The sequence below is a fragment of the Oryzias latipes genome, chromosome 24 (genome assembly GCF_053564925.1).
Source record: "Oryzias latipes strain Hd-rR chromosome 24, Olatipes_Hd-rR_3.1".
In the NCBI taxonomy this organism is placed as follows: domain Eukaryota; kingdom Metazoa; phylum Chordata; class Actinopteri; order Beloniformes; family Adrianichthyidae; genus Oryzias; species Oryzias latipes.
In genome coordinates, this window is record NC_136260.1 from 22,800,798 (window position 1) to 22,827,799 (window position 27,002).

The 27,002-nt window shown below is 41.4% G+C and overlaps 1 protein-coding gene and 1 long non-coding RNA gene across 5 annotated transcripts in view; one reads left to right on the forward strand and one right to left on the reverse strand.

Moving 5' to 3' along the window:
* The window catches only part of plcb1l (phospholipase C beta 1-like), a 192,232-nt gene that overhangs the window by 159,614 nt on the left and 5,616 nt on the right, over window positions 1-27,002 (forward strand). For 2 of the 4 annotated variants that reach the window (XM_078943207.1, XM_023952846.2), the window contains 19 exons: window positions 3,863-4,037; window positions 5,414-5,497; window positions 5,575-5,645; window positions 5,733-5,829; window positions 5,900-5,984; window positions 6,067-6,191; window positions 7,654-7,808; window positions 7,894-8,058; window positions 8,141-8,240; window positions 9,648-9,752; window positions 9,837-9,952; window positions 14,827-14,959; window positions 15,043-15,096; window positions 15,262-15,481; window positions 15,601-15,769; window positions 16,786-16,862; window positions 16,935-17,024; window positions 17,134-17,191; window positions 17,268-17,354. In XM_078943207.1, the coding sequence (XP_078799333.1) occupies window positions 3,863-4,037; window positions 5,414-5,497; window positions 5,575-5,645; window positions 5,733-5,829; window positions 5,900-5,984; window positions 6,067-6,191; window positions 7,654-7,808; window positions 7,894-8,058; window positions 8,141-8,240; window positions 9,648-9,752; window positions 9,837-9,952; window positions 14,827-14,959; window positions 15,043-15,096; window positions 15,262-15,481; window positions 15,601-15,769; window positions 16,786-16,862; window positions 16,935-17,024; window positions 17,134-17,191; window positions 17,268-17,354 (2,166 nt within the window). Of the gene's footprint in view, window positions 1-3,862; window positions 4,038-5,413; window positions 5,498-5,574; window positions 5,646-5,732; window positions 5,830-5,899; window positions 5,985-6,066; window positions 6,192-7,653; window positions 7,809-7,893; window positions 8,059-8,140; window positions 8,241-9,647; window positions 9,753-9,836; window positions 9,953-14,826; window positions 14,960-15,042; window positions 15,097-15,261; window positions 15,482-15,600; window positions 15,770-16,785; window positions 16,863-16,934; window positions 17,025-17,133; window positions 17,192-17,267; window positions 17,355-18,859; window positions 18,885-27,002 lie in introns of all 4 variants that reach the window. The other 2 variants (XM_023952847.2, XR_002872859.2) reach the window with 2 other exon arrangements.
* On the reverse strand, window positions 876-3,898 carry LOC144990206 (uncharacterized). The gene is made up of 3 exons (XR_013654221.1): window positions 3,801-3,898; window positions 3,494-3,593; window positions 876-1,012 (listed from the first exon to the last, which is right to left on the reverse strand). It is a non-coding gene; the product is annotated as an uncharacterized LOC144990206 (long non-coding RNA).

Genomic DNA, 27,002 nt, shown 5'->3' on the forward strand with positions numbered 1-27,002 from the left:
TTGTTTTCAAAATCATTACAATGACTGACAGTCTCAACATTTATTGAACCAAACATTTGTGCAATTTGAGTTTTTATTAATCTTAAAATCAAGTTGTTTTTGTTTTAAGGAGTTTGAAGCAAAAGGATTTGGACTCTTTTGAATATTAATAATGTCTGTATTTATAGATCCCAGCTCTTAATAAGACAAAAAATGGTGCTGATTTTGAGGAAAGCTTGTAAAGGTGTAGAGCTAAGAAAAGAAGGTCAAACCTGATGAGTTGTGGGCGGGACGATTGGCGTGGAACTAACTCTTCGCGCCTTAATGGCAGAGCTGTGAGTTTGTGGCCCCGCCCAGCGTAAAATCTAAGTCACAAATACGTTTTTCAAACTGCATTTGTTTGTTTGTTCCTGATTCATTTGAACAAAGAAATATTCAGAAATTCAGGTAATTTCTAAAAGTCCTCCTTTATTAAAATTTTCATCAGAGTGCATCTTTAACTCATGTTAGAATGTTCATATCTTTTATTCATTTTATTTTAATCATAGAGTGTTAGAGTGTATTTACAAACAACACATCAATTTAAATACATTTGACAGAATTCAGTCAATTTATAAAATATTGATTCATAACCAAGGCCTAATCGTTTCAGGGCATTACATTGTCATAATGGGTCAGCTGTTATAAAGTGCTTTAAACGTCCTAAAAATTGCATATTTCCCAGCATCTCCACGTCTTTCTGCAATTCTGCTGTTGCCACTGGAAATCTTCCATTGTCCTTTTGTGCCTGACACCCAGAAAAAAAGGTTTTTCGTGCCTTATGACACACGTTCAGGCTGCTCCCATGGCGGCCCTTTGCTGTAATCAACAAAACACGCAGCACAAATGATTCTGAACGTATCACTTATCCCCTCAAGCATCCACCAAGGTTATTGTCGTCCCTGTTGGCAGAGCGGCGAGCGGCGGCGCAGCCTCCCATCAGCCTGATGCTGCATTATCTCCAGCATGCAGGGGCCTCCTCCGGCGCCGCTGCCTGCCCAAGACAAAAACCCGCAGAGAATTACAGCCGTCCGACTGGGTCTGACTTTGAAGTAGTATCAGGGCGAAGCCTTGGAAAGGAGAAATTGAAGAATGCTGGGAGACAGACCCCAGCAAGTGCAATGCCACTGAGGAACGAGATTTCCACTGAACTTGTTATAATGGGGAAAGGTGAGAGCAATGACAGCCACTCCCCTCTGGCAGTGAGGCAAGCATGGATTCGCCATATCGAATTGGATATCAGCTCCCATAATCCATTGAGGCGGGGGCAGATAGGGTAATATAGCTAGATTGGTTCCAGCTCAGTCAAGTGTTACAATAAGAAGAGATTATGGTTTTCTTTAAACTTCCCTTTGAATTGTTTTTAATCCAAATCAAAACAAATGTTTTCCAAAAACGTTCTTTCAGATTAAAAGCGGGAAAACAGATTTTCATCTTGAGTTGCGTTTAATCTATCAGAGGATTAGTTTTAATCTGAAAGGATAAAGCGAAGCTGCACAGGTGAGATGTGTTTATCACAGACAGCAGACAGCACTGATGACAATGCAGGTGAAGGAGGAAGAATGAGCCGCAACCCGTTCGCTTTTGTCTGAGTTTTGGAGTGGGAAGTAATTATGTTTGATGTGTTAGCTAATATGCTATGTGCTAACACACATTTCATCGAGATTTAATGGAAACTGTTAAACCAGGCAAGTTAATGGAGGTTTTTCCTGTCATTTTTGAATGTTTCTAAAAAGTATTTATTGATGTGTGTTGCATGAATAATTGCGTTGCACATATTTTGCCCCTCTTTTGTCAAATGATGCCCAACAATACAGGATTATTTTGCTTTTACAGCCTTTTGTCTAAAAAGCCTGAGTCCCCGCTGAGCTTACAGGTGGATACGGACTGTCTGCAGGTGAAAAATGGTCAAACCGTCATGCATGTCACCTGCAGGAACTATCAAGGTCAAACACAAAAAATGTGTGTGCACATTTTTCTTTATGGGCAGGCTGCGAGCGGTAGGTCATAGAGAACACTTTAACAACACGTAAGGGTGAAGTAGGTGAGACGCAGGTGCAGTAATATACAGTATTGAAGACAGGTGGATGAGGCATTCAAGTACAGAACACCCCCACAAATAATCAGTGTAAATCTGAATCTGAAGTTGAATCTGAATCTCAATCTGCTGCCAGAATATTGTGAGATCTGAGCACAAAGCAGGATTTGTTTCTGTAGTAAAACCAGAACTTTTAGTTTGCGCAACACAGTTGCAACATGAAATCTAAAAGACATCTCTGTATTAAGCACAAAACCAAGGCCCTTGTAGCTCTTTAGTACCTCTATTGATTGTGTTTTCAGGAATACCGTTGCATAGAACAACCATGAAAGCAGACTGTAAAAACTCAAAAGCAACAAGAAATGACAGTGTCGTCTGCATAAAAAGTATGCATTTGACAACTTTTAACATGTGTTGTTGATATAAATGGAGAACAAAATAGGTCCAAGAACCAAACACTTTGGGACACCTTTCTTGATTTCAAGGGCAGGAGAAGTAGAGTCGGATATTTGTATTGACTGGGACCTGTTGGACAGGAAATCAACAAACTAAGCCACAGCTTGATCAGAGATGCCAACTTCTGCTAGCAGTTTCACTGGGGGAATCCGCTGAAATCCTTTGACGCCTGAAGTTATTCCCTGCTACGAAAAAAATGTTTTTTACACTTTCAAATAGATGCTAAATTAAGGTAAGTTTGGAGCAAAAGAGGTTTAATCCGCATTTGCATCAGTTGGCGACAAGAGGTTAAGATGCGGTTGCTCCTCCAATCCATAAACTCGCAACAACTGTACGACGAGTCAACCCCGTACAGGTACATGTGACTCAGGCCGCTCTCAAGGTATGTGTAGGAATTAATGCTTAAAGTCGCAAAGCTTCAGGCACTGCTAATGTTCGGTGGGGGTGTGAGGGGCTGTAAACTAGCAGGAGAGCATGTAAACATATGGATGATGGGAAGTGGGGATTCTCTGCGCCCACAACTCAGAGGTGATTTCCAAATGAGCTCCTTCCACTCTGCAGAAACTATGTCCTAGAAAACGAAACAGGGTTTTCTTAATTAAAAGACCTCGCTTTGAAAATAGATCAAAAGTTGATCGGATTGGGTCTTTCAAAGAAAAATTGGTAAACGTCAACATTTGAGCATAAATGTGAGGTGGATCCTCCTGAAAAGAGGCAACAATTTCATGAAGTCATGATGGAAAATCTCTTAACACCTTTTTTCATCTTCATCATCGACTATGACTGGAAACAGTTCAGGCATCTGCGAAGGTCGGCCTCAGCTGCGCTCTTTTTCCTAATTGAAGTTTTTATTGATGGATCTGCGTACGGTGGAGGGATAAATGCCACATCCACTTTTCTTTAGCAGGACATTTCATCTTTTTCTGCCTCACAACAATAAAGAGCTGAAGAGTGCAGAAAAACAGAAACGCTGACACAAACCTTTCGCTTCAAGCTCCAGCAGGATTCTTCTTCAGAGATGGAGAAATCTTGGTCATGCTTGTAGCTGGAACGTGGATGTTTGTGTGCATAGTCAACATCTCTGCAAAAAAATTAATTATTTATAGTCCCAAACAAAGTTATCCAAACGCAGTGTGGCCCATAAATAAATCAGGAATCTGCTTCACTATAGCCTGTTTATCTGTGAGGGTTAGTGCTCCTAGTGCATCGTGAGTTTTAAACCTGTTAATGACTGTAATTTATGTTAATAGGGATGCTAGCTACTAATTTGTCTAAGAATTTGTCATACAAGCTGTCGCCGTCTCGCTCCTCGATTCGTCAACGTGTGATGTGCTTCTTCACTTCTCACAGCTGGAAGCAGGAGTTCCACTGCCCAGCCCCATGGAGCTGATGGGAAAAATACTGATCAAGAACAAAAAGAAACACCACAAAGCTAACGGAAGCACCAAGAAAAAGCTCTCCGAGCAGGTTTCTAACACCTACAGCGACTCTTCCAGCGTGTGTGAGCCGTCCTCTCCGAGCGCGGGTACGAACACCGTCATCACATTCTCCTCACCAAAGATGTTCTGCTGCATCCATCTGGAGAACAGGAGCAGGGTTAACGGTCTTCTTTCATGAATTCATTAAGGGAGGATTGAACACTGTGTTTATTTAAATACCATCAGCAAAAGGTTACATTTTATAACTTCCTACCCATATGAGCCACACCTTCCTTTGTTTCTGTGCCTGACTTTGTATTAACCTGGAGTCCAATTAAATAAGAAAAAAAAGAGCAGATCTATCTACTGTAAGTTCAGGCTGAAATGAAACCTGATTTTCTCATAATCTGAGTTTGTTGCCGTGGTAACATCCCCCATGAAGTTAATCTCGTCGGGAGCAAGTTCACCCGGAGAAAAACTAATTCAACCTGAAATTCTGCAGGATTTATCATATTCATCATTTGATTATTCATTCTTTGTCTCAAAGGAATTGATATAGAGGCTATTTTTATTAAAATCTTTTTTTTCCCATTTTACTTGAGATGTTGTTGATCCATAAAAACAGAACATTTATAAAAATGTACGTTAGAAAAATTATCTAAAGTGCCTGATTTCTGTTTCATATTTGATAAACTTCATATTTTTATAATTCTTGCTAATCAAAAACCACAAATATTGGTCATTTTTAACATCATGGATGCCGTTGAACACATTCTGGGGGCTGTTCTTGAGTCTTAAATATTACCAGAAAGAGATTGAAAAATACTGAATAGGACTTTTGGATTCAATTTTTCTTTCCAGGGTAAAGTGAATTATATAAATAATAGTATTTAGTGTGTAGTTGAAAATATACATATTAATAATAGTATAATTGAATAACATTAAATATGAACTGCATGTATGTCAGAAATTGAACCTTAAATATAAAATGATGCCGATTTATTTCTATAAATCTTTTATCATAAAATATAAGCTGAGATGTTTATAGGATAGACAGAGAAGTGCTGCACATTCTGAGTAGTTTTTACAATATCTATTAATAAAAGCTGCGTAATTTCATATTTAGTGGAAAAAAATGTTAGAATTTATTCTTCTAATAACATGTCAGATTCTTGTTGACCTGGTGAATTTGTGTTTTTCTCCTGTGATAATTTCAGACTTTATTTGGTTTTAATTTTCTCTGCACAGCCTTTCTGAGACAGAAAACTCAGTTATAGTTCTTCAGTAAACTCAGGTTGTGTTCAGACTTTCCTCCAAAAGTTTCTACCCTGGTGCATACTGCCCCCTGCTGGAGGAAAGGAAAAAACCCAGCTGCTGGAAACATTGACTATTTCGTTGTGGTCCATCTGAGATTACAGCAAACGAGTCAATTATAGTGTTAAAAAGAGAATGTGAAATAAAAATGATTTTGTTTTCCCATCAGGTTCAACCAAAGAGGAACCAGAGCCCCCCCAGCCCTGTGAGGCCGCTGAGCTTGTGCTGAGAGCCCAGAGCAGGAAGTCCATCGGTGAGTTTGTGTCCAGACGAAGATGTCATCGCGTTGCAAACGATTTGATTGGAATCAGACTTCTTGTGGGATTTCAGGTGAAGTGGAGGCTGAAAGTGACGAGGAAGACGACGACGATGACGACTGTAAAAAAGGCTCGATGGATGAGGTGCGTCTGTCGGTGGTCCTGCACCCCAATGCCGTCTTTTGAGATTCACCTTCTGTTGTTTGAAGAAACGACGTTTGGTCTTTTCAGGGCACAGCAGGCAGCGAGGCCTTTGCCACAGAAGAAATGTCCAACTTGGTCCTTTACATCCAGCCTGTCAAGTTTCACAGCTTTGAGACTTCTAAAAGTACCTGAAACACGAAGAAAAAGTACTCCTGAAGTTCTGCACGTGTTGCTTTCATCGTCTGTGTTTGCAGAGATCAACCGCAGTTACCAGATGTCGTCGTTTGTGGAGACCAAAGCTTTGGAGCAGCTGACCAAGTGTCCCGTCGAGTTTGTGGAGTATCCCTCTGAATTGGTTTGATCTTTTTGAGTCCCTTTGCTGATCCAGATGTGACCTTCGCCTTTAACCAGTCCTGCTCAGATACAACAAGCTGCAGCTCAGCAGGATCTACCCGAAAGGCACCCGGGTGGATTCATCCAACTACAACCCTCAGCTCTTCTGGAATGCCGGCTGTCAGCTGGTGGCGCTGAACTTCCAGACCGTTGGTGAGGAGGAGGAGGAGGAGGAGAAGGAAACTATTTTTTGACGACTATCTGGTGCACAAAATAACATCCTTAACCAAATTCACAGTTGTGGTTTTTTTTTGTCTTAAATGTATTATCAAGACTTTGGAGCAAAAAAGGTTTTGACTCATTTAAATAGTAATTTCCTTATTTCTAGATCCTAGCTCTTAATGAGACAAAAGAAAACCTCAACGGATTTTGATAAAAGCTCCTAAAGGTGTAGAGCAAAGATAGAACCTGCTAAAATATCTTCAACATCTGAAACAGGGGTTCTTTGTAAGGATTAAATAGTAGATTTTCATCCGATGCAAAAATGTCCGTCTCTAAACAAACTAGAAAATCCAGAATCTAAAAAGCAGCTAGGGCTAAAACTGTGAACCAGGCAGCACTTGAATTTTAATGTCTGGACGGTTTTTACTTTGCAAAAGAAGATAAGTCAAGATTTCTTTACCCCATTGGAAGATTTTCTTTCAATAGACGAGAAAAAATGATTTGATAAGATTGTTTCTCTTGCAAGATGGAAAAAAGGATCATTCTTTCTTTTTACTTAAGATTCTGTTTTTTGTAGTCTTATCTCTGTGCCATTTTCATGTCTCTCTCCTCATTTAACATGCGGGCGCGTCTTTCGGGATACGTTTGATTTGTTGTCGCTCAATTCATTCTCAGTCAAGCAGGCATGTTTCTGTGCAAGTTGGAGGTTGGTTAGAAAGATTTCCGCTGATCTAAATTGTTATATACGTTGGATTATTAAGGCCAGTTTACACACAAATTTTTTTTTCAAATACAACTCCAGAAAAAAAAAAGTATTAAATTACGAGATAACGTTGTATATTTACGTCGAAGGACAAATTGTTTTCTTGTAAATGTATGTGTTTTAAAGTTACTATTTTTTTTCGTAAATATACAACTTTAATTCTTATAATTATCCTTTTTTTTAGTGGCCCTTACTCTGTGGTTGTTACAGTACCAGCATTAGAAAATCCAAATCCACTTTTATAAATATCTGACAGTTGAACTAGTAGCTTTTATCTTGGTAGGATCTCCTAAAAAAGGTAGTGATCTCCTGCTTGTTTTTTTTTAAGACAAAATTAAATCTTGAAATGATCTAAAAAGTGGAATATTTGGGTATATTGCTCTGGTAATTAGAATTTTACATTTATGATTAATTTGTCCTAAAAATTCGGAGTTGTTCTAGATTCTCGAAATCAATCAAGTCTGTTTCTTGACTGCTCACCATTCGCTTTAAAATAGTAAATAAAACCGTGTTTCTTTAGAGAAATTGCCTAAAATAGGATGTTTACAAAATCAAAAAACTTTAATCGCTACATCTAACTGGAAAGGTACTGGTTAGTTAGTCTGAAATGATAAGAAACTAGAAGTTAGACACAAATATGTGGTTTGTTTGGAGCGTATGTCAGAGGTGTGTTGTGTTTGCCCTCCTCAGATTTATCCATGCAGCTGAACCTAGGAATGTTTGAGTATAACGGGAAGTGCGGCTACAGACTCAAACCGGAGTTCATGAGGAGACCGGATAAGCACTTTGACCCTTTCACCGAGAGCACTGTGGACGGGATTGTCGCCAACACGCTGTCGGTTAAGGTGCGATTGTGGAAAAACCTTCTCTTTCTACACATATTCAATTGTTTTGCCTCAATAAAACTATTTTATGTTTTTTCCTTCTTAGATCCTCTCAGGTCAGTTCTTGTCTGATAAAAAGGTAGGAACATACGTGGAGATCGACATGTTCGGCCTGCCGGTTGACACCAAGAGGAAAGCGTTCAAGACCAAGACGTCTCAGGGCAACGCCATCAACCCGGTCTGGGAAGAGGAGGCCATCGTGTTTAAGAAGGTAAATCCGCGGCTCGTCCGTCTCTATCCTTGCATCTTTTCTTTTGTTTTGTCTTTTGCTAAAGATTGGATCCTTCTTTCAGGTTGTCCTCCCCACGCTGGCTTCTCTGAGGATTGCAGTGTTTGAGGAAGGAGGGAAGTTCATCGGCCACCGCATCTTTCCTGCATCTGCCATCCGTCCAGGTGACAAACTTGTTGTTGGAGTTCAACATCTAAATATTAGTGTATCTCGTGAAAGATCTACTCCTACTGTCGAGTCTCCTGGTCTCCTTCAGCTCTTGTCCGACTCGATAGACCTCGTTTCCCAAAGGACATGGAATCAACTCAATCGCTCGTCTGCTTTGCTTTTCTATTTATTTTGGCAGGTAGTTGTCTGATAGATGATGAACAAGATAGGTTGAAAACCTTTAAAGACACAAATCAGTATTTCAATCGAACATTTCCATAAACTTAACATGTCAAACACATCAAAATGCTCTCAAATTTAACTTGTTTGACACAGACGCTTCAGAGCTTGTTTCACCTTCATGAAGCAAAGTGATTCGGCACAATGTTTCGGGCCGTGTGTCAAGTGGCGCAGATCACATGGTTGATGACGTATGAAGCGCCAATAGCATCGTTTGGTCGAACCCCGGTTCAGATGTCTCTTGTGTTTGAACAGTCACTATTCTCTAGAAATACAAATGAATCCCGAACGTTTCCCAACAAGTTTTATTGTTTCCCCTGTATTGGAATCAGCGTCAGTTCATTGCACTTTACCATGGTTCCTGGTAAAAGACGTATTGTAGCCCAGGATTCGTTTCTCCTAATAAGAAAGTACACTATGAAGGTTATTCATACATAAAATACTTCTATCCTGGGTTTAAGACCACCAACTTACATTCTTTTTCTTTTTTCTTTTTGCCTTGTGTTTATTTTCTTCATACGTGTGTTTTGCTGTGTCAAGCACTCCTCACAGAAAACGTAACTCGTTGTCTTGTTTTACGTTGTTTTTTTTTAAATCATCATTAACAACATTATTTGTTTGACGTTTTTTCATTATTTTCACAATGAAGTGTTACAAGGAGCTTAGTTGAAGCATATGATATACATCCAGTTCGCCACCAGATGTCGCTGTTTTGTGTGGTTTCAAAGCCCTGAATGGGTGGTTCATTTTTCCGCCACAATTACATGAACCCCAAGGAAAGCTTCATGGGGCTTCTATTCCCATCCAATAACCAGCAATAAACATAAAAATATATTCTCAATTCATACCGGTTGTGTCTATGGTTTGGTTTCTGGAGCTGGAGTGGAATCAGACCAAACAAAGATGCAGGAGTGAGCTTTTCAGTGATGAATGAGATGAGTTTGTTTTTGACAAGGGCATGTCTGGCCCGGGTGGAGACATTCCCAATTGTTGAACGTGACACCCATAAAAAATGGTGCTTTTAACATGTTCTTGTTTTTCTGATGATTGAGGACAAATAAGACGAAAATTAAGCTTAAAATCGCCTTGTTGCGAAAGTTGTAGCCACGCCCCAAAGTCACATTCCTGTTTTTTGTTTTCATGCATGTTTGCAGACTCTGACAAATGCCGTTTCTACCCTCCAGGTTATCACTACATCAACCTGAGGAATGAGAAGAACCAGTTGCTGACATTACCGTCCCTGTTCGTTTACGTGGAAGTGAAGGACTACGTCCCCGACACCTTTGCAGGTGAGTCGCCGTTCATAAAACATTGTTGGTGACGTTCCTCCTTCCGTGATCTGTGATGTAATAAGTTTCCCTGCTGCTCCCCAGACGTCATAGAAGCGCTGTCCAATCCGATACGCTATGTCAACCTGATGGAGCAGAGAGCCAATCAGCTGGCTGCTCTCACTCTGGAGGAAGGAGGCGAGGAAGAGGGCGACAAAGAGGTTTGCTTTGCTGCATTTTACCTTCAAACTGTAGAGATTTATTTGGCTTTTCAAAATAAAACGCATGTGGGAATATGTTTTACATCTGATTCTATGCCCGTCTATTCCTGATTTAACGGATCAAAAAGAATTTCTGGAGTGGCATTTAAGACCGGAAGTGGAAATTTTTGTCAGCTTTTTAGAACAGAATCATTCCCATTTTTATGAAACATGTGGTTTAAAAAGACAACCCATTAAATCCGCGTGGGGTGTTGTATAGTGCGGGCGCTACGTACCCTTACAGCCCTCCCGTTTTCTCCTTTCTACCCGCCCTCTTTGGCCAAATAGCTCCCACATGTGACACATATTTTAAAAAGTAAACGTATTTTTTGGATGAATCAGTGAAAGCAAATTTTTGGATTTCCTTGGAAACAGAGGCTTTTTTTAAACCACGCCCACATTCCTACTATGGTCATCAGAATCAGCTTCATTGACCAAGTTCAGCTTATGTACAAAGAATTTGTCTTCGGTTTCTTTTCCTCTCATGCAAACTAGCAAGGTATAAAAAAAGTGTGAGGGGGTAAGACAGAAAAAGGATAAATAATACAAAATAAAGTAATATAAGGTAGATATGGGAATAAATACACATAACTAAATAAGATAACAAATATAACATGACCATATGAAATAACATGACCAAGACAAAATGCAGCAGGAGTTCTAGTGTGACAGTTTCTGTGGTTTTGTTCAGTGGTCTTGAGTGTTCTGGAGTCAGGAGTTCATCAGAGTGACAGCTCGGGGGAAGAAGCTGTCTTTGTGGCGAGTGGTTTTGGTGTGCATTGTCCTAAAGCGCCGCCCTGACGGGAGGAGGCTGAAAAGGCAGTGTCCGGGATGAGAGGGGTCTTTTACCATTCTGCCAGCCTGCTTACTGACTCTGGATCGGTACAGGTCCTGAATGGGGGGGAAGGCTGGAACCAATAATCCTCTCAGCAGATCTGATGATTCTCTGTAGTCTGTTCCTGTCGGGTCTGGATGCTGATCCAAACCAGACTGGGATAGATGTGGTCAGGACAGATGGGATTATTGCCGTGTAGAAGATGGTCAACAGCTCCTGAGGCAGGTTGAACTTCTTGAGTTGTCACAGGAAGCACAACCTCTGCTGAGCCTTTTTCCGGAGTGAGTCAATGTGAGCGGTCCACTTAAGGTCCCGTGAGACGGTGGACCCTAGGAACCTGTGTGAGTCTGATGAGTGCTGTTGAGAATAGTGAGTCCACAAAAAGGACCCGTGCATAGGGGTCTGCAGAGTAAAATATGTGGAATAAAGAAGCGCGACTTTTGCGAGCTCGCCACGCTAACGCCATTCAAAATCTACAAATTTTGCTCAAAGGCGCAGTAAGAATGAAACATTTTGAAAACAATCTGGTCCTTCAGTCCAGGACTACGGTGGCCCTGGGGGGTATTCCAGAAAGCAGGTTCTGCTAGCTCCCACGGTAAGTTTGAGGCTAAGGAAGTTGATAACCTCAGCTTTCGGTTCCAGAAATGGAGGTATGTTTCAGGGTAGGTCAAGTTACCATGGCAACTCATGCTCTGAACATAACCTGGTCGGGAGTAGGTTTAGTTGAAGGTTAGTTTGTTTTCAGAGAGGTGAAGCAGCATGGCGTGTCCATTTGAAGATGATTTAGTGGATGAAAAAGCTCAGATAATACTTTTTCCACCATGAGAGGATGATAAGACCACATATGGATGTTGGAAAGATAAACTTTTTTACTTTGATCTAACGTAATTATTTGCTTCAGTTAAGATAAATCATTTTTTTGTTAGAAATTTATTTGTTAAAAATTACACGTGGTTTTCAGACAGTTATTTTCCTTTCGTTCAAATGAATTCAATTAAGTAGGTGTAACTTTGGTGCTGCCGTTAGATCGGCACCGCAAGGGATTCTGGGATATCATTCCCTTTGCCTGTCTGGACGGATTTGGGTTTAAGTGTGGGTTTTTTACAAAATGTGTTTAGTTGTATAGCTGTTTTACTGTGTTTCACCGTGTTTGGCCGAGCTATTTTGTCCTACTATGCTTACGTCTCTGCACCATGAGTGAGAGTAAAGGATAGGATGATGAGTTTATATAGCACCCCTACCGCTCAATATTGTTATGACAGTAACGGAAAATTCTTTAGTGAGTTTTTGCACTCGGTGAATTTTTTTTCCTTTCTTTTTATTGTTGTAAAAATGAGCATATCTGCCGGCTCAAACTTAGACATATGAAAGTTCAAGAAATATAAGTAATTAAGATGGAAAAAAGATTAATGGAGTAATGGGACATTTAGTTAGATAAATACGTAAATTTGAGTTGTATAAACAATTATTGAGTTTGAATAAATTTAACTAAATAATTTAAATTATTTTTCAGCCGTGTTACTTTTTTGATGGACTTATAATTTTTAACCGCCGTTGTGGGTACCGGATGTTCTCGGGTTGCCGGATGTTCTCGGGGTCCTTCGGGGTCCTTCGACCAATGATGACGTCACACTATTTGATTGGCTGTAAGTTGCCACGACCAATGAGTTAACGTCGCTAAGTTTTTTTAAAAACTTTATTGACAATTGCGGTATCATACATTAACAATGACATAAACGTTAACAACGAACAATAACGATGTAATCAATATTGCCTCGAAGATCAGTCACCATTGCCAAATATAACATATTGACATAGAAAATAAAGAATAAAGGGGAAAAAAAGAAACAATGAACATAACACACAAATAAATAAAAACATAAGTAAAATAAAATAAAGGAACATAGAAAAAATCTAAGTAGTCTAATACTAGTTAAGTTAGGGGTACTCGTGAAGTTTTTATTTCTGAACAAAACTAAGCAATTTCAAGCCATTCTTCTTTTTCATATAATGAAGTGATTGAAAGCAAAAACAGAGCTCTTTATTAAATGTTATAAAAGTGGTTTGGTCTTCAAAACTTGACCTCACCAAGATGGCGGTGTTCTCCTCCCATGAGGAACCACGTGATGTCTCCTCTAGTGATATAACTCATTGGAAGGACCCTGAAGGACCCCGAGAACATCCGGCAACCCGAGAACATCCGGTACCTACACCGTCATTAAAATCTCAGACTCCGTCTCACTTCCGTCTCAAGTGTCGCGCTTTCTTTTTTTTCTACACACGTTTCCATGGTGACTCCAGAAATCGGCGATCTATTGAGAATGTCTTTATGTACCGTGCGTTAACCCAGGGTTACCAAGTCGAGCGTAATTACGCCAACTCATATCCGGTCTTTTGGAACCGACATACCCAGAGTAAGCAAGTTCAGGTGGATTTCAGCCAGAGTTCAGGCTTAAAGTCAGGCTAGTTTAAACATGCTTCCTGGAATACCCCCCTGAAGTGCAAATCACATCAACAAATTACTTGGCACAAACATATTTTAACGATCACAATGACAATTTAAAAAAAGCATTATATTTCAGAAAACAAAATGAGAAACAAAAACGAAAACCAGAAAAGGAAGGTAATGTGTAACATCGCTGATGGGATGATGGCGTTGGTCCATCGTTTCATCTGAAGGTTAATTTGACATGAAGCGATACTGGAGATCATCCAGTCAGCGATGTCCCATAAAACCTTCTCTGTTTCCTTCTTTTAACATTTCATTTAGTTTCCTGGAAATTACTTTTGTTTTCCAAAATGTTTTTTTGTTTGCTTTTAACGTTTTGGTTTTATAAATGTAATGTTGTATTTTTTATATTTGTTATGCTTTATTAATTTTGTCATTGGAATCTTTAAAATTGATTGAGTGATTTTTGGTTGATATGATTGGCACTTCAGGGCCACCGTCCATGGCGGCTGCATGGCAGAATCAATCTGAAAATACTAAAAAAAATCTTTTAAAAATCCAGACTTTAGAATGGTGATAGGATGGATCGTAAACCAAAATCATGTTGGCTTTTTTTACCCTCCAGGCCAAGCAAACGGTCTGTCCCATTTTTAATTCTCAGTCTGGGATTTTCTTGAGGTAAACTGCAGCTGCAGCATCGCTTCAAAACCCTCCGTCTCTAAATATCAAATCAGTTCTTCTTGTGACAAATTCAAACCAGATTACCTGCAGAGCCGAGTCGCAGCTGACTTTGAATTTGACCAAAATTCAGACTTTTAAAAGCAGAAAAAATGATTTTACTGAGTCACATGCAGGAAAAGAAATCTCTGAAATTACATAGAATCTAGTCTGTGTGAAAATGTTTTGGGGAAAATTATAGACAGATGCCTACCGTTCATATTTTTTATTTGATAAAATGATTCAATTAATTTTTTTTAGAGGTTTTTAATCTTTATTGGCTATTTTGGGAAATGCAAAAATAATTTAATTTAATAAAAATTTAATTTGGTAAAGAATACAATTTACATTTTCACTGTCTTTATTTTGAAATAAATACAAACTATGTATTTGTGCTGAAAGCTGCTAAGTTTTCAGTTAAAACGGGAAACAAGGACTTTTACTCTGAAATCCATGTTTTTCCTTTGTTTTGGGGATGTGAGCCCAGATCAGGTTAACTGATGTTGTTAGCGGAGGAGCCTGAAAAGCAGCGTCGTCCCTGGGAGTCGGCTTTTCTCTGGTTTCCCAGCTGATGTGATTATTGCTACAGATTGCTGACAGAGAGATGCTTGATGTGGTGTCCATGGCAACCGCCGCACAAGGAAGTTAGGTGTGGAGACGATGGGGAGGTGTGGGGAGGTGCAAGGAAAAGCAGGAATGCACAGAGTGGGCTTCAACAGCTACAAACTTACTCGGGTACAACGAAGGATTTCCTGGAGGAAGATTGAAAAGATGTGCCAAAAATACCAGATGCAACAATCATGTCTGCTCTTGTATTCTTCGTGTGGCGAGCAGGTGGAGGCAGGAAGTGATGCCCCCACAGAATCCAAAGTGGACCGTGGGGTCGTGCAGCCTGCAGAAAATGGACTGGAGACGCCCATCATCCCCTCCAAACCGCCCTCATTGGTCGGCCCGACTCAGTCTGCAGGTGCAAAAATTTACCAACAAAAAAAGGTTGAATGTTTTATTTTCGCTTAACGGTTAATCTGCAAACTGGTTCCGGGGGTGCAGGTTCGCTGAAGCCGGCGGCGAAGACTGAAGACATCATACAGAGCGTCCTCACGGGTAAAGTTCTCGTTTCTGTGGAGGAACGTGGTCGTTTGGTTGTAAAGATCCTCTAGATTCGTCTCTATTGACCCTACATTGATATTTACGATAATCAATTGGATATAAATCTCCATTTATTTCCCTAAGAAGTTCCTGTTTTGCTTTATCTCTTGGTGTCTCCAGAGTTGGAGGCTCACACGGTGGAGGAGTTAAAGCAGCAGAAGAGTTTTGTTCGGGAGCAGCGGAAGCAGTACAAGGAGATGAAGGAGCTGGTCCGCAAACACCACCGCAAGACCGGCGAGATGATCAAGGAGCACACGGCCCGCATCTCCGAGCTCCAGGGCCAGCATCAGCGCAGGAGGTCGGCCCTGCAGAAGAGTTATAAACGAGACGGTAAGAAAAGGTAGGTGCCCCTCATCTTCTTCAACCAGCCTGAACACTGCCTCTTTTGTATCCCTTCTGTTTCGATGGACATAAAGAGGCGTTCCAGCGATCCTAACCTGTTGGTCTGTCTGTTTGCAGTCAGTCTGAACACTCCCTGTCGTCTCTGGACCAAGAGCTGACGGAGCTGGATCAAGAGTGCAACCAGCGGCTGGCTGAGCTGAAGGAGCAGCAGCAGCAGCAGCTCCTCACCCTCCGTCAGGAGCAATACTACAGCGAAAAGTACCAGAAACGGGAGCACATAAAGCAGGTGGGGTCAGAGAAAAGTTCACACCGCCCTCCAGATTTGGTAGTGATGTACGGATGGCGACCTTTAAATTCTTCAGACTGTTGGAAAATCGATGATGGAGGAGGAATTAGTCATGGCGGCTGGAATTCTATGACACCATGTCTTTCATATATCGGAATAGAGATTTGCACCGCTGTGACATTTCACACCAAGTCTTTCTTTTCAGTGTCCAGTGTGCGTCTCAGCAGAAGATGGTGTGTGTTTTTGTTTAGTTGTTGACTTGTTCTGTTGTTAAGGCTCCATTCTGACATGAAGGAGTGGAACATCTGACAGAACAAATAATCCTGGTTCCTGGTCAGATTACAGCTGACCCACTCGTCAGATTAAAGTCAAGCCTCAAAAGTTGGGATTAGACCCCATAAAATTAGGGAAAGTCTTTGTAAAAGTTGGGTGCTTTTCATTAAAAGATCATTTTAAATGAGTCAATGTTTGTCAGTAAGCAGAGTTAAAAAAAAAACTCTTTTGTGTTCTGTTGAAGTGACGCATGTTGATCCTTTATTTGCCTTTTGGCTCCTTTATTAAAGTTTTATAGATGAGAATTGTTTAGAAGCTGTAAACTGAAGTTGTTCAGTGATTTTGATCTGTCAGTCATTTATGACTTAAGCGTCATTTTAGCAAATACAAGGTCATGAATTGTGTACCGAATGTTTTTTTCTTTTTTTCTGTGTGTGCATTAATAGAAGTATGACACATAGACATGCGTGATGGTGCAGCAGCTCCAGAAAATCTCCAGGTCTTGTCCTTGTGCAGGATGACCCACATATTTGGGCTCATTTAGTCTCGCAGGGTTTGGAAAAACAAACCAGTTCTGCTCCACTGCATCTGCAGAGAACACAGCTGAGGTGTCAGGGAAGAGGAAGTCAAGCGGAGGCCAACAAGCAGAATAAGCAGTGTGCCGATTGGAGCCAGCATGTTTTGGGGGTTTTGTTTTTGTTCTCTAACATAGGATTATTTTTCTTCTGCTTGATCCTTTCCAGCTGGTTGAAAAACTGACGGGTTTAGCTGAAGAATGCCAGAGTGCTCAGCTCAAAAAGCTCAGAGACATCTGTGAAAAGTAAGGCCGCCCGTTCACACAAACGACGGAGAATCTGTGCAGATGTTTAAAATCCTGTCTGTCGTCATGCAGAGAAAAGAAGGATCTCAAGAAGAGGATGGACAAGAGAAGACAAGAGAAGATCACTGAGGCCAAATCCAAAGACAAGAATGTGACAGAAGAGTAAGTAGAGCCCAAAACCAAAGGTTCTGTTGCGGTGGACGTTGATGTTCCATCAAGTTACCACTAGGTGTCAGTGCAGACTGAAGGTGTGTTTGGTTGGTCTCTGCAGAGAGAAGTTGGAGATCAACAGATCCTTTGTGAATGAGGTGGTGCAGTACATCAAGAGGGTGAGCAGTTGTGAAGCCGCTTCATTCCTTCTTTCGATGAGTCATCACTGAATTTGGTTTGTTGATGTTTATTCAGTTGGAGGACGCTCAGAGCAAAAGACAGGAGAGGCTGCAGGACAAACACAAGGACGTTCGGCAGCAAATCCTGGACGAAAGGCCAAAGGTGAGACGCCGTTTCCTGTGAAGGCTGAATGTACCATCGACTGTACGTGAGGACTGGAGTCTGTGGGATTTTTGAGCCAAAGGGTACTTCCTGTTTGGAACACCAGGGGGGAGGAGTCAGGCTGGATTGCATTTACAGGGCGGTGGGGCGGCCATGGTGCAGCAATCGGGCTGTCTGTAAAGCACGTTGGGCCTTGGAGGAAGGTAGAAAAACGCCATACATGTAAACATTTACTGTATGTGGGGGGGGCTGCTGAGGTCAAGAGGTCAATCTTTTTTACGGTGAAACTGGCTTTGCTTTCCTTTTTCATCTGTTGTTAGGAATCTTTGTTACAGCAGATTATAGGGGTTACCGATGCTGGAACGCCAATTGTTCTCGTGACAGGAAGTGTCTCTTTACTTCTCCAGAAATTTCAGAACAAAAGCCTGTCAGAGCTGGTTTGGTTTCTTGTCACGGACAGCTGTTGACTGTGGTGTTAGAACTGGAGTCCGCGGGCGATCCGTTAAACGTTACTGTCTAGTTGAGGGTCTGCAACTTTTTCATAATAAGAGACATTGGAGCCAATGTCTTACAGACCAGAAGCCAAGAAAAAGTCGCACCTTGCCGTTAAAAAAAATACACTTTGTTTTGTGACCTTTACTTTATAAAATGTAGCTTTTAAATATTTCAATGATTATTATAATGAATAATTATTCTATAATGACAGTGTTATAATTTTATAAAACACTTTTTTTTTGCCTGACTTTGGCAAATACAAGTTTCTTTAAAAATAGATCAAATCAGACTCTCCTGTTGCAGCACTTTTTATTTATTATTTGTAGATAAAAGACAAATAATACCTTTTTAAAATTATTTTTAGACTGTGCAAATTATACATTTTTTATTTATTATTATTTGTATAATAATGTGCAAATTAAGCATTTTCTATTTAACTTTTGTAGATTAATGTGCAAATTTTGCACTTTTTATTTATTATTTGTAAATGCCCTTTTTTACTATTTTATACCAATGTGCAAATTATGAAATTTATATATATATTTTCTTGATTAATGTGTAAGTTTTGCACTTTTTATGTATAATTTGTATTTTAATGTGCAAATGATGCACATTTTTCTTTCCATCCATCCATTAGCTTCTTCTAATAGCCACTCTGACTGTAGATCACCATAGTTTTGCTCAGTTATCAAACATGTTAAAATCCAAAATTAAATACAAAATGTAATGAACCAAAATGATTATCATTTGTATTTATCCTCAAAGCCATAGAGCCAAAATGGATGGATAAAAAAGCAGCATGGGACTCTGGAGCCTCCGGTTGCAGACCTCTGGTGTAGTTGAGGCTTCAGTTTGCCTTCAGAGGCTGTTCTGTCTTTGACTGCAGTGTAATAACTGGAATCAAGGTGCTATCCATCACACGGTAGTGTCTAGAGGAGGCTTGGGTTTGCCGTTAGAGGGTCATCGGGCCTGCTCTTCCGGTAACCCCATCATTCTCCGTGTCCTTTTAGGACGACTGGGCTCCTGCAGAGTGCGGTAAGGAAACCGTCGCATCCCAGCGTGAATCACTAACGGCGTAAAAGTGTGCTGGTTTGAACGAGCGTAAAAAGACACTTGAGCTGCTCTGCGAGCACAAGCGAACGGCATCCCGCATGGGCCGGCTTCAGCGCCGCTCTGATGCTGGATCGTCTCTGCACATCCTGTGTTGAGCGTTTGAGGTGTGATCTGTGCGGACTGGGCAGCATGGCATCATTACATCATAAGGGGCAGCAGATTGGCCTGCGTATTGTGAGATCACACTCTGGCTGTGTGCTTGGACTCCACTGATATTTCCTTTGGCAAGCCTCTCCATACCCACAGCTTTTTGGCACATAAATCATTTAGACAGACCAATTCAGTCTTTTTTTTTTAAAGCAAAGGAGTCCCTGGGAGGCAGAACCAACTGTCATGTCAAAAAGAAGGTACATTGGTTCCATCTCAAGGTTTTATGGATTCAAACATTGAAAAAATGAGATGGCGCTCATTGAGGTGACTGTAATGAGATCCCATTTGATAAAAACAAGTTTTTATCAAAAGTATTCTGAAATGTTCCATCGGTCTAGCGGTTGGAGCTACGTGGACTCGAGTTCATAGGCGCTCGAGGCCGTTGGTTTGTCACACGGTGCCTTTGAATCGTTGGGAAATCTTGAGTTTGCTCGTTGCGACACCTCCATTCTTTTCATCCGGAGAGAGATTTGCTGCTGCGCTTTTGAAACATGCCGAGATTCCTGCCGCTCTGAAATCCGTGGTCAAGTCCAGGACCTGCAGCTGTCCTGGTCCTGTGACCACAGGAGAACTTTGAATCATCACACCTTCTTTATTCACTTGACAGATGGTTTTTCTGCTGAAATCCTCTGGTTGAAAAGGATCTTTGATGTGAGATCTAGCATGCTTGTTTTTGTAGGAGACTGTGTCTTCTTGTAAGACATTTCATTTTTAACGGACACAGTCTGAGTTTAGTTCCTTTTCCTTCTTTATTCTAACCTAAATTAGGGTTTGTAAGTAAATATTTGACCCTCCCCAGATGCCTCTGTGCAGTAAAATACCCAACAGAAGGGTTAGTGAAGCCATTAGGGGTCTAACACAGCTGAACCCCCAGAACACTAAAATGCTAAACAATACTTTTATTTGGGATTACTACGGTGGCCCTGAAGTCCAAATCACTCCATGCAAAACCATGTGACAGACCCCACTGCGATAAACATTTTGTTTTTTGTTTTATAGCACATTCTTGTTGCATTTTTCTGAAGATGGAGGACATTTATAAAGAAAACGACGCTCTTCTGCGTTTGTCTATGTTCAATTCAGAGGCTAAACAGTACAGATTTTTTATTTGGGCTAAAAATGGCATAATCATGATTGAAAGACCCCTCGATACGCTTTGATTGATATTGATATTGATATTTAAAAAAAAGGAACTTTACATTTTAGACATCAAAACAACATTTCACAAATGCTTTGGAGACAAAAGTAATTTCCAGAAGTCAAACTGTTAAAACGGAAACAAAAGAAGAAACAGTGAAAGGTGTTGCTTGATAATGTTTGTTCACCTTTTTATTTATTTGGTCAAATCTTCTCAAATTTGTTTTAGTTTTTTTAATTGGTTTTTGATTTGTTGATGTTATTTGGACCTCAGAGCCACCGTTGTGTATCGATAAACGCCCCTTTCCTTCACTCTAATAACTCTTCGGGAAGCACTTATGATGCACAAGTTTCTTTTAGAGATTGTTTCTGCTTTTTGAAGTTAGGACGCTATGGTAACGAGATGTAAAAATGTGCAAAATGTGATGTATTGTTCCTCATTTTGGGACAATGAACAATGGAAATTTAAAGACCAAGAATGTTCAGGTGAAAAAAACCGTCAGTTGACATAGAATTTAAAACAATATGGATCCAGGAAACCTCAATTTAGCAGGAGTTAAATGCTAAAAATGTGTCTCCTTAAATAATGAAGAGCAGGCTGTAAGTTCACTAAACTTAAAGGTTTTTTTAAAGACTCATGTCATCAATTGATCTTTCTTCCCAAAGGTCTTTTAATTATGATTATGTCAGTTTTAGCCACAATCTAACAAACCAGTTGTTTTCTAGAACAGAGCAGGGCAACAAGAGATAGGCACAGAGCAACCCCGCCCCCCTTCCTATTCCTGTAACTGAGTGTTCAGAGCAAACGCACAATAATTGTCAACTATCTAAATAAAGAAATACTCAGAAATGCAATTTTTTAGCTCAATTTTCTTTACATATGACCTCCATGGTCAGAAAAAATGCCACAGGAACACGTGACAAACACCAAAAACACCATTTTCATCAGAGTGGGTGTTTGACAGAACTGTCTGTCTGCAGAGGCACCCCCCACAGAAAGCGGCAGCTCCTTCCTCCCATGAGCCTTGACGGTGCAGCAGACATGCAGCTCAACAACCCACACGCTTTGGGTTTCATCAAATGTCTTCAGAGAAACACCTAACATGTGGAAAGTTGACTTAGGGACTCCTATAATTCTGTAAACTAGCCTTCATTATTATTATACCACATCCTAAATGCCATACGTATATCATGTGTCCCTAATCGTTATTCAGTCATCAGATTATCAGGTGGATTCCTTCTGTGGGCAAATCTTCTACAGATATTTACCTGTTTGCTGCCATTAGCAGCAACATTACCAAACGGCGTGCTGGTAAACGTGTTAGCCCTCACTCTGTATTTATGTTTGGGGGGGAAAGCGTAGGCGGCGTTGCTTAAGGACACACAGCGTTGTGGCGTCACGCCTCAAAATCCCCCCTGAGACCTGAATTCAGAGCTCCGTTGTGCTGTGTGTTCCCCACGCTCCTCCTGCAGCGCGTCTCAGTCTGCCACCTCCACGTTCTCATTGTGCCGGTGTGGCGCTGTCCCGATCTCGTGCGTCACCTCTTTTGGTTCCTCACGTGAATCTTAGCTCTGATGTTTGCGCCGCTTTCTGAGAGCAGGTGAGTGAGTCACTGAAGCTGAAACGGGACCAAGAGATGATAATGCACCAGAAAAGAGCTGGTTATTTGGAATAAAGAAGCCACAGTCGGTTCTCCTGACTCCATTGATTGAAGGCACGTTAACGGTAAAACACATGGAAAAGCACAGTTAATATGGAAATGTTTTGTAGCCTCTGAATCTGACATATTGTTCTGACCCAGATTCTTCTCTCAGCTCAGAGCAGTCGCTAATGGACATCTATAACCATCCCTGGTGGGAACCCTGAGTGCTGCATGACCCTTTACCGTTGCATGAGCATGTGCTCGTGTCTGTAGTCGCATGCATCAGCCTAAAGACTTCCTATGCAGCAGCCGCACCGCAGCCACTGCTTAGACTGCAGATGGAAGCGTTTACAAAGAAGGAAAGTTGCGTAAATGCTGTAATCACTCGTCACTCTAAATTAATGAGTTTAGGTCCAAAGTTAAACCTGATGTTCTGTTCAAACCGAAGGCGATTCATGTGGCAAATTGGCTGCTCGACGCTTGTCTAAATATCTCTGAGGCCTGTGGGAGGAGCTTCAGTCAAAGGTTTTTAGCCTGGTCACTACATGGGAGCATTGATCGTATGTCTCATTTCTACTCAATGCATTTAAACCAGATGAGGTTTATTTAGTGTGAGGCGTCCATGTCTCCATCATTCAGAGACTCTCCCACGACGGTGAGCTTCACCGTCTACTGCAGGAGCTGCGTCTGAATGACGCTTTTGGCCGTGCTTCCGTCTGTGTGACCCAGTTTGATGACTTGCCATCCTGCATTACTGCGAGGAGCACAAAATTAAAACAAGAACAAAATTAAAGGAACTTTTTATGATGCATTTAAATAAGAAAAATAACGTAAAGTTTGGGAGGAGAACAATCAGATTCTCCTCTTTGTCGGTTTAAGACTCCACCCACTGATTACATCATCAACACATCACGGGCCAAAGCTGAGTTCCTGATTGGTTGATGCAAATTCATTGCCAAAGATGGGATATTTGGGAGACAAAAGCCACTGCCGAGTAGGAAAAAAAACACAACTGACGGGGTAGACGGGCAGACAAGAAAACAGACAGTATGGACCAGCAACAGAGGAAGGCAGTCAAGACATATTGTGACTACGGTACTTTCTCTGCGACAAGTCATTCATCATTATCACGATCATCCATTATCTGGCCATCTGGGAAGATACAATACATATAAAAGATTGTATACTGGCCTAAGATGAGCTTGGATGTAAGCTATGTTCAACGCTGCCATATTTGCCAAATCCATAAACCTGAAAACTGGAAACCTCCGGGTAAGCTCCCACGGGTCTCCTTGGAGATGCTTGAAGTTAACATTATGGGTCCTTTATCACAAAGTTCGACCAATAATCAGTATCTTCTGGTATTTGTGGAGTATTATACCAGATGGGTAGAGTTTTTCCCTCTTTGGCTAAAGTCCTAAGTAAAGACCAAGGCCCTCAATTTACATCATCTGTGTTTGAGGGAATCTGCAAACAATGGGATCTCCAACAAAAACGAACTTCCCCATATCATCCCCAAACCATTTTAACAGAGAGAATCAACCGCAATCTAAAAGCGATGATTGCTTCTTATGTGGACAAAAACCACACAAGCTCAGATAAATATCTGCCTGAATTCCGTTTTGCATTAAACACAGGATCAGGAAGTATTGGAATAAGGATAATAGACTTATGGGTGACGCTGTTGTACGGTGTCCTTACACCTCATTGTAGTCATTAGTAAGATGCAAGGACTGACTAACTATTGACTGCACGCATGTGGTGTGCATGTGATATGTTACTCCTATGCGCTATATAAATGTTCACTAAGACCTGTCACTCGCTGCATGATCGTAGCACATGAAGGGTTTTGTTCACGGTCTTGATATTTGGTGCAGGTCGCCTTACTAGCCTTGCGTAGTTCAGACAGCCCATATCCACCCGTAAGGGGAAGTTGGGACTATGGCCTTAACAAAGTTTGGGCGATGTGCTGTACTGAACTACAGAGAGACGTGGCGGGATTTCAGGATGTGCTTTTCGGTGTCACCGTCCTGTTAATGAGCCAATCACAACAAGCTGCAGGAGTCGGCAGAGCCCAGCGTGAACAGGAAAGCTGTGTCCACACACCTCAGGATTACACTTCCTGGCAGCTTTCTTCCTTATGTTAAGGTCACGTTGTCTCCGGGTAGAGATGGTAATCCCCCTGTGTTGATGGAGACAGTTTGTTGTCAAAAGTCCGGATATCTACAAAATGTGGCTCAAATTTTGTCGTTGATTACTTCTCCATCTGTCAAATCCAATAGAAGGAAGAGTCTAAATGCTTGTGTCGTCAGTAGCAACCATCCTTTCCACACTTGTTTTGAGTGTGAAAGTCTATATTGTTGTTGTGATGAGGCAATATGTTTCACAACATGGTGCGTTGGTGTTCGGCCGTGAAAATTAGGATGTAGGGCGCATGCAGGTTCTCTGCTTGATCTGGCGGTGTCTCCCGACTGTGCGACTCCTCGAACAGAGACACATCCTCCTTCCCTCATCATGCAGGAGTCCTGCGCGGTCGTCATGGAAACTCGGATCCCTCGCCTCCCACCCCTCCCCAGCCCTCATATCCCGCTCTATCCTTCATGACGCTCTGCAATCTGTTAATTTGGAACCGAGTCCTCGTGGTGAAATCTGGAGGATAGAGGTCAAGGCGGAAGGGAGGAGAGGAGAGGAGGGGAAAAAAAAAGATGGAGAGCTGAAAAAGGAACCACTCCTCTGTGACTTCTAATGTTTTCGCCCGGGTGCTATAGAGGCGGCCACCATGTTCCATCATCACAGACTTCAATTTGCATCACTGCTTACTGACACAATTACATCAATAATGCACTGGTGTGCACAGACTCACACTGGGAACACACACCGGGAACACAGAGTACAAAAACACAGACTGGGAGGTAAGATCCGGCGTGCACGCTGGAGCGCTCGGGTACTCCTGAGCTCTTTGAGGAAAGCTGCAGTTTTAGATCAGCGGTGAGTGTCCTTCATGTATGAAGCTCTGCAGCCCTGAGGAACACTGCAAACCGTCAAAGGCACTGCTGGGGGGGTCTAGCCTGACTAGAACCTTTTCATGTCTGTCCGTCGTCTGTCATGAGTGAGGAAGGAACGGTAATAAAGCCGGTGACAGAGGATGGAGTCCCGTTAGAGTCGCTAATCCAGACAAAATATGGAAACATTTGAGTAAAAGCTGGATTGAAAAACAAATTGGAAAACTTTTTAGTTTGGATCCAAATAGCAAAAAAATCAGATTTATTTCCTGTAGGGTAAAAAAATGAATTGTGGGCATAGTGAATGACCCCCCCCCCCCCCCCCCACACACACACACACACAAAAAGTGATGACATCACAGCTGAAGAAAACAGCAGAGAGAAAAGAAAAAAAAGAAACAAGCATCCAACGAAACCAAAACATAGGTATCGGGGACATCCAAAGGAAGTTTTCAAATTATTATGGGATGGACACAGGGCCTATGGCCTGACGGCTGTTTTGTGGCAAAGTGTGAAATTTGGACATTTTCACACCTTTGGAAAAAGGAAAAAAAAAAACCTCTGTTGCTAAGCAAATCCAAAAGTTTACTTTTGCTGATTCCTCTAAAATAACCACATAGACCTGTCTATCACCCTCAGGCAATCAAAAATGGAAATGGTTGCTATGGAGACAAAACCATCTCTGACCAGGGTGGCAGGGGCAGAGGGGTGAGAGAGTTAGGGGGTGAAGCAGCTTCACAACAGATGACGGCGGTTGAAAAGGGGGCGGGCCACACATCGTGGCCTTCCATATTTATTGAATTTTTAGAGTTACAGTGGATAAAGACGACGTGCTGTTTTTGGCCCAGTGATTCTCCTTTACTCCCCTCCATATGCAGAACGCATCCAAATGCATTTTCCTTTTCAAAGCTGCATCGCTGACAACGACGCCACGACCACGGATCTTCTCTCGGACGTGGAACACTGGGTTAGCCTAAGTGGGCTCTGTTCGGACTTGTTGATATGTGTGAGGTTCAGGATATGATCAACTAATAAGCTGCACAGTGTGAGATGGCTTAAACCTAAAGGAAGAAGAGGAAAAGGAGTGTTCAGCAGATGAGGACCAGCTGCTGGTTGGAGTGAAACTGCAAAAGGCCTTATGTCACGGCTCAAAGCAAAAAAATGCATTTGAAAGGAATTTCTTTGAAGGCTCTCTGCGCTTCCCTGGACAGATCCTCAAAATGAGGACAGCTGGTGAAGAAGGTCACTGAGTGATGTATTTTGAGAAAGGCAGAAATGTGTGCGCGTGTTTGGCTCATGGGCACGTTTCTCAGTGTGTGGAGGAGATGGCGTGTGCTGGCTGTGTGCTTGCAGTCCTCTGAGGTGACGCACCGATTCGCTGGATGTGCAAAGAAAACAAAAAAAAACACAAGATTAGTAGTTAAAGATGCAGTAAATAAAGGGAGTAAAGACATATCTGTCAGAATTTAGACAACTTTTTCAAAAAGCTTGTGAATAAACTAAATGCTTTTCATCCATTTATCAAAGCTTGAATAATTGTTCAGCCTTTTAGATTGAGTTTTGTCCAACTGTTTACTTACAAACTATTATTTAATGAACGGCTCAGCTTGAGTTTATGTTAAAGTTTTCACTCCTCCATAAACTCAAACACTCACCAAAATGTGAACACAGTTTCAATCTATGACCTCCTAACCCCTTGAGCATCATTGGGAAGCTACTGAGGGAAAGAAAATGTTGGTTTTGAAGTTTGTAGATTTTGAACGGCGTTTGCATGGCGAGCCCGAAAAAGTGGTGTTTCCCTCTTGCTCACTTTTTTACCAGAATATTGTGAAAATGGAATACAACAATCAAGCTGTTAGGAATGTGGGCGTGGCCAATGAAAAGCCTCCATTGTCAAGAAAATCCAAAACTTACGTTTTGCCGATTCTTCTAAAATGACGTCCACCTGTTTGTCAAGAAAATGGTTGCTACTAAGATAAAACCAACAGAAATGCTGCCATTTAAAACAAAGTAGTTGTTTTTTTGGTCATTCGTTTTTTTTTAATTCCCGTCATTCCAGGAACTTTTGTGACTCAAGCCCATCCAGCATTTCATTTAATCCTTTCCCT